The sequence below is a fragment of the Tupaia chinensis genome, unplaced genomic scaffold, assembly GCF_000334495.1.
Source record: "Tupaia chinensis unplaced genomic scaffold, TupChi_1.0 Scaffold000289_1, whole genome shotgun sequence".
Taxonomy (NCBI): domain Eukaryota; kingdom Metazoa; phylum Chordata; class Mammalia; order Scandentia; family Tupaiidae; genus Tupaia; species Tupaia belangeri.
In genome coordinates this window covers 437040-444013 of record NW_006159774.1, presented here as the reverse complement: position 1 = coordinate 444013, position 6974 = coordinate 437040, and the positions used below count along the sequence as shown (strand labels likewise).

The following is a 6974-nucleotide window of genomic DNA, read 5'->3' as shown; positions in this document are numbered from 1 at the left end:
ACTTGTCCCCCAGCATGCCCATGGCATGTGTCAGCAGCAACTGAAGATCATCCACTCACAGAGAGTAAAGTTACAAACCACTGAGCTGGCGGATCGAGTGGTTTTAAATTCTTGAATAGCGGTAATGTACAGATTAATTTTGTTTTTGTTTTTGTTTTTTTGTTTTATTAACAGAGTAACCACACAACACAGGGAAATGCTGGTGAAACTGGCCAAACAGAACACAAACAAGGCCAAAGACTCCTTACGAAAGGTTCGCACCAACGCAATGAATAAGCTGAAAAAATCAAAGGATAAGGCCTCGGAGGATACCATTAGGCTCATCGAGAAACAGGTACTGTTGCCAGTAGATGGAGTGTTTATGTACTTTACCCAAGGAATCATTTGTTCATGGCTGAAGTGAGGCCAGTTAAAATAGAATACTTGTGATTCTTCTACTCATATGTCAACATTGCCTGAGTCTCTGTTCTGTTTCTAGCCCTGTGCTGGACCCTGGGAGGGAATCACAGAGAAGAATAAGATGCTACTGATCTTTTACAGTGAGCCAGGCTCTATGCTCAATACTTCATTTATCCTCATTACTAGAAAACCATGAGGAAACAGATGTTCAGAGAAGTTAAGTAACTTGTCCAGAGTCTCACTGCTAGTAAGTGGTAGATGGGATCCACACACAGGAAAACTGATTTCAGAGACTGTACACTAATGCACTAGTGTCTGGTTTTCTGGTTGCTGAGAAGTCAGTGTGTGGAGTAGTATCATTTGAACAAGTCTTAAAGGAATTACTGTAGTAAAATAATGAAAGACAAGGGGGCAAGACAGAATGGCTTGTATTGCAAGTATGGCAACACAAAACGACATTGTTCAGTTTGGTCATTGAGGCTGAAACTAGGGAATGGATGGAGCAGGCAGAGTGGCCAGATCATAGGTCTTATCTACTAGACAGAAGAGTTTAAACTTTACTGTGTCCAGAGGTTCTCACATTGGCTGTGCATCTGTATCAGTCATCAATGGCCAATAATGCTGAATAACAAAGTACCCCCAAACTCAGTGATTTATTATATCAAAGCATTTTGGTTTTGGTTTTGTTTTATTTGGGCCAGCTGTTGTATAGCTAGCTGTTCAAGATCAGGGCTCAGTGGGTTTGGCACCACATCTTGGATTGAGCTCAAGTCTCAATCCAAGCTCAAGTATATCCCTCAGTCTTCTGGGGGCAACAAGTTTCCCAGAGCATCTGCTCATGGCAACAGCAAACTCCAGGAACATAGCCCATCAAGTGCATTTCAAGCTCCTGCTCCTGTCACATATCTTTGGTACAAGGAAGTGTGTGTGTGTGTGTGTGTGTGTGTGTGTGTGTGTTCACAAAGGTCTGAGGGGAGGGGATAAATATTTGTGGAATAATATCTATTGCAGTACCATAATCACTTAGGGAGCCTATAAAAATACAGATATCTGGGGTTCTACTCCCAGATGTATTGTATCAGCAAATCTGAAGAGAGGTTCAGAAATCTGCATTTTTAAAAGTTTTTCACCTGATTCTCAGATAGTAACTCTCTTGAAAGGTATTTTTCAGACAGTGAGGCGATCACCAGAACTGTGTGGATAAAAGATGATTGTGGTGGCCAGGTAGATAACAGATTGTAGGGAGTAAGGCTGGAGGCAGGAAGGCCAGAAAGGCTGCTGGAGAAATCCAGTCAGGAAGCAATGATAGCCTGAACCTCACTGGTACCCAGATAGGAAGGTGAATTTACCAGATTTAGGAGATAGGATTAGTAATGTTTTGTATAATTCAAAGGGGTTGACAGGCCCCAAAGCTTCCTCACCCACCATAAAAACCTTTTATTTTAGGCAGCTTGAACAGGAATGTGGTCTGGATAGGGAGTGAAGGGGGAAGAACTGGAAGACAAAATCTGTAGGGGACTTTTGGAAGAGGTCAAAAATTGACTCGCTGCCACCCTTCTTTCAGATTATAAGTTATAAAACTAGTTGTGAACCAGCTACGACAGTGTGGAGGAAGAGGGTTTTAAGCAGTTTCCTAGGCCCTGTGTCTGCGTTCTTTGATTCAGTAGGTCCACCCAGGAATGTGTCTTTTTCTGAGTGTGTATGTGTGTGTGTGTTTTCCAGAGGGTGAAAGACAGGGAGAAGGGGACATGCACCCTCAGTGGTGCCTAGTTATGCTACATTCCCTTCTCTGTTTCTCCATCCTGTTGGGATTTTGGGCACACATGCATGTGTGCCTGGCTTGTTTTTCAAGCCTGCAGGGCTAGGACACAAACTACATGGTGCTGCCTTAACTACTAATATGGCTGTATAATTATTTTTTTAATATCTGTTTTTTTGCTATAGGGTGTGTGCTCTCACCAGAGCAACAGAACAGAGGCAGAGAGAGAGGGAAAGTGAGAAGTCCCATGCCCAGGGAGGTGGGGGGAGTGGTCACTCCATAATCCTTTCTCCATTTTCTTAGGATTTTGGGCATGCATGCACACGGGCCTGGTGTGTCTTTGAAGCCACTGGGTCTGGGACTCTAACTGCATAGTTGTACATGTGGGATCCAATGCCTTAATCACCAGGCCACTTGCTGTCCTTGTATATTTTTAATCATAGGAAGTGTGCATGTGCACATGCATGAGAGAGAGGAATGCACTGTCAGTAGAGTCTTGTTAGGCTAGTCCTGTGTACACAGTAGTTAAGGGAGCCAAATCCCACATGGCCTACCAAGGTTCGAATCCCAGCCCTGGATATTTGAAAAACACACTGGGTACAGGTACATGTGTACCCCAAATCCTGACAGGATGGAGAAATGGAGGAGAAAGGATTTGGTATGCCCAGTAGATAGTGCTTAATGTGCCACCTGGTAACAAAAAACAAAGTATGATCTTGTCATGCTGCAGTCTTCTTTCCCTTCAAGCTCACCAGGATGCTGGGTACCTGTGTACACATCCAGGCCAGGATGTTTTCCAGGCCGACGGGGGATCTGAACTGTGGTCACCATGTAGCTTCCAGCTTCAGGGCATCAGCATTAATGCTGTGCCCTGTATTTTCAAAAAGCTCCCCAGATAATTCTGTAGAAGTATACATGGAAGATAATGATCTAGAAGTCTTATAATGCACCTCTGTGAAGGCCTTTATCTTCTGTAAAGAGATTGCTAATTTCTACCTGCAGGGTTGTCCTGGGATGCTAGAAGGCATCATTAAGAGTACCTGACACCTTAACCCTCTCCCCTTTTGCCATCTTCCTGCCCTGCTCTTCCTGCATCAACTAGAAGAGGAGGTCCTTTTCTGAGCACCAATCAGGCCACGTAATAGCTGGGCCCTGGCCCTGGCTGGGCCAGCTTCTCGTCTGTCTCCCAGGACCTGCTCTGCAGTTGGCATTTATCCTTTTCATTGCTTCTTGGTTGTAAGCCTGTGGACATCTGGGGCCTGCCAGGCACTCCTCCCTCAGCATGTCAGAGCATCTGCCTCAAGCTCCAGAGCCTACCACTCCTTGACCAAGGAAGAGTGATCAGATAACCAGCACTCCCTCTGTTTTCTCAGATAACCAGCACTCCCTCTGTTTTCTTTTTGAAATTTGCTGTAGAGCATGTGTGCTTACCAGAGAGAGGAGAAGGAGAGAGGGAAAGTGAGAAAGCGCCTCAGGGATGGCCGCACTGCTATCCTTTCTCCTCCATCCTCTTCTCAGGATCTTGGGCATGCACATACACACACCTGACATGTTTTTCGAGCTGCTCTGTCTGGGACTCAAGCCACACAGTCAGCCCTGTGGGATCCAGCCACCTTAACAGCCATTCCACTGCCTGGCACTGTCAGCATTCTTTTTTTTTTTTTTGAGAGGGTGTTCACTATAGGGTGCGCGCGCTCGCCAGATAGACAGAGAGAGACAGAGAGATAGAAAGCGAGAAATCACCCCCCATAGGGGATGGCCACGCCGCAATCCCTTCTTCTCCATTCTCCTCTCGGGATCTTGGGCATGCATGCACACGCGCCCGGTGTGAGTTTAAGCCGCCGGGTCCGGGATGCGAACCGCAGTTGACTACATGGGAGTCCAGCGACATAGCCATTACGCTAACTGCTGGTCCCAGCTGTCAGCATTCTTAATAAAACTGGCTTGACAAAGGCCTTGTCAGAAACCTTCACTCATTAACAGTGGCTTTTCACCATCTTCAGATAAATTTCTTATCTTCAGTGCTTCTTACTGTTGGTTATTATTTTTTCTGTTTCTTTTTAAAGGTTTTTTTTTTTTTTGCTTTAGGGCATGTGCTCTTGCTGGAGAGAGACAGATAGTGAGAGGGAAAGTGAGAAACCACCACCACCCCCAGAGGAGGAAGGATGGCCACGCCACTATCCCCCCTCCTCCTGGTATCTTGGGCATGAATTCATATGCCCCCAGCATGACATTTAAGCCATGGGGTCCAGGACTCAAACTGCAGTCGGCCTTGTGGGAGTCCAGTGACAAACAGCTACGCCATCTGCTGGCCCTGGTTACTATTATTTTTTCAAAGTCAAAATAGTTTTATTAGTTTTTCCTGATACTAAACTAATGTATTTTTACTATTTAAAAAAGAATGATATGGGCCAGCAGGTGGTGTGGAGCTTAAGGCAGCTGGATCCCATATTGCCAGCTGGGTAGTTCATGCCCCAGACCTGGCGACTTGAAGCTCATGCTGGTGTGTGTACATGCATGCCCAAAATCCCAAGGGGAAATGGAGGAGGAGGGATTGAAGAGTAGCTATCTCTCTTGAGTGACTTCTCACTTTTCCCTCTGTTGTGCACACGCTTTCCCTGGAGAGTGCACACACCCTGTAACAAAATTAAAAAAAAAAAAAGTAATTGAAATCTTGTCACTCAGGGATGACTACTGCTAACATTTTAGTAGGGACTTTCAAGTTATCTCTGCAAGCATGTTTATAGTGCGTCATCGGAAAAATTGTGACATACTTTTCTATCCAAAAATGTATTACGACTTTTTGATGACCCAGTAATATCATCAGGAAAAAAGAGCATACTATTTATTTATACAGTGTATCATAGATATCTTCCCTCTGCAAAAATATTTATTAAAGATACTATCTTTTGGGCTAGCAGGGTGGTGTGGTGGTTAAGGCAACTGGATCCCACATGACTGACTATGCAGTTTGAGTCCCAGACCCAGTGGCTTGAAAAACAAACCAGGCCCATATGCATATGTGCCCCAAATCCCGAGAAGGAGTGGAGGAGAAGGGATTTTGATGTAGTCATCCCCCCTTGGGTGGGATCTGTCTCCCCATCTGCTCCTGGCAAGTGCATGCACCCTATAGCAAATTAAAAAATAAAAAGATACTATCTTTTAAATGTTAGATCTTACCATTATTGTTAATAGCTTCATTACTATCATATGGTTAAAAGTTTGAGTAGGAAAATATTCAGGAGACAGGCTTCTATATACTTCATTTTGTCATTTTTTTTTCCTGTCAGAGGACACCAAATGAGTTTTGGGTGTGTGCTTTTTTTATTTTTTTCCTTTTTAAATATAAATAAGAGTACAACTGATTTTTGTTTCATCAGGTATTTTTTTAAACATGTTACTTGTGTATTTTTGTTCCTGATTAGCAAAGTAATTTATGCTCACTGATGAAATGGAGAGCATGGAAGACTCTTTCAAAAAGATGGGGCAACATCCACCCCATAATCCCACATCACTGTAGCAACTGTTCTTAACATTTTGGAATATTTCTTCTTTCCTTTTTTTTTTTTTTTTTTCTTTTAAAAGAAAAAAGACTACATAGTTTTTTAATGTGACTGAACATATATTTACAGTTTCGTATCTAGCTTTTTATCTTTTGTTTGGCATTAAGAGCATTAGCATTTTCCCATGTCTTAAAAAAACTCTTTATACCATTTCTAATGGCTGGTAAATAGACTGTCTTGTGGTTATACCAGTAATTTACTTTCATACGCCCTCTTTTTGGACATTTAGCTCGTTTAAACCTTCTATTGTGAGATCACAGTGAATATCTTTATACATACGTTTTGTTGAGATGATTTCCTTAGGATAAGATGTCGTCCTAAGGGTGAAGTTATTGCACAAAGGAAATGCGTGTTTTTAAATTTTCTAAGTTTATACTGCCTAAATCACTCACAGGATTTTTAGAATCTTGAACTTTAAAAATTTTTGCCTTTTTAATGCCTAAATCTTGAACCTAGAATTTTTAATGTAGGCTTACAATGTTGCTCATCTTGAAAGTGTTGCTTTTACTTCCATACTCGAAACAAAGATTAAGTTACTCTTTGTATAAACCCGTACAATCTTTCTAGAGGATAACGTGGCAGTATATCCCCAAATCTGTACATTTCTGATGCAGTGACTCAGGAATTTATCCCAATACATTGTCAAGAATCTTATCTACAGGAATGTTTATTGATTTATTACATATAATAGAAAGCTGGGAGCCTTCTGAATTTCTGACAACAGGAAAATAAATAATTTTACATTCATTTAGTGGAAACTATATAGAAGACAGTTATAAAAATATTTCATAGATACTGTAAAAAATTTTTGGAATTTTTTAAAAAGGTCAGTTATACAACAGTATTATGATTCCATTTATATAAAGAAATAAAATGGCAGCCTATATACATCAAATTATCGAAGGGGGTCACTATAGGTAGTGGGAGTATGAGCAATTGCGTGTGTGTGTATGTGTTTTAATGAGATTTTTAAAAAATTTTTCTGAAAATTTTCTGAGGTCACATTTTTTAAAACTTTATTTAAAATTGTTTCTTTGGTCTTTTATGTATAAGAATGAAATGATTCAGTTGTAGATTCTGTCCCTGAAGTTATGTCTGACTCCCAAACTCCTTCAGCCCTCTTCCCCAGGCTCCCCAGCCCCCAGTCCAGGCCAGCTCTGCTGAAGAAGGACCGTGGTCTTCCTGCCCAGAGCTGACATCTGCCAGCCTGCTGTTTCACCTTCGCTTTAGTTTGCTACAAATGGGCCTGCTGA

The 6974-nt window shown here is 42.1% G+C and overlaps 1 protein-coding gene across 1 annotated transcript in view; it reads left to right on the top strand.

Annotated features, from left to right (window-relative positions):
- MRRF (mitochondrial ribosome recycling factor) overlaps positions 1-6974 on the top strand; it is a gene marked incomplete in the record, with an annotated part of 68716 nt that overhangs the window by 54969 nt on the left and 6773 nt on the right. Inside the window, 1 exon segment of the mRNA XM_014588607.2 lies at positions 186-334. Within this exon segment, the coding sequence (XP_014444093.1) occupies positions 186-334 (149 nt within the window).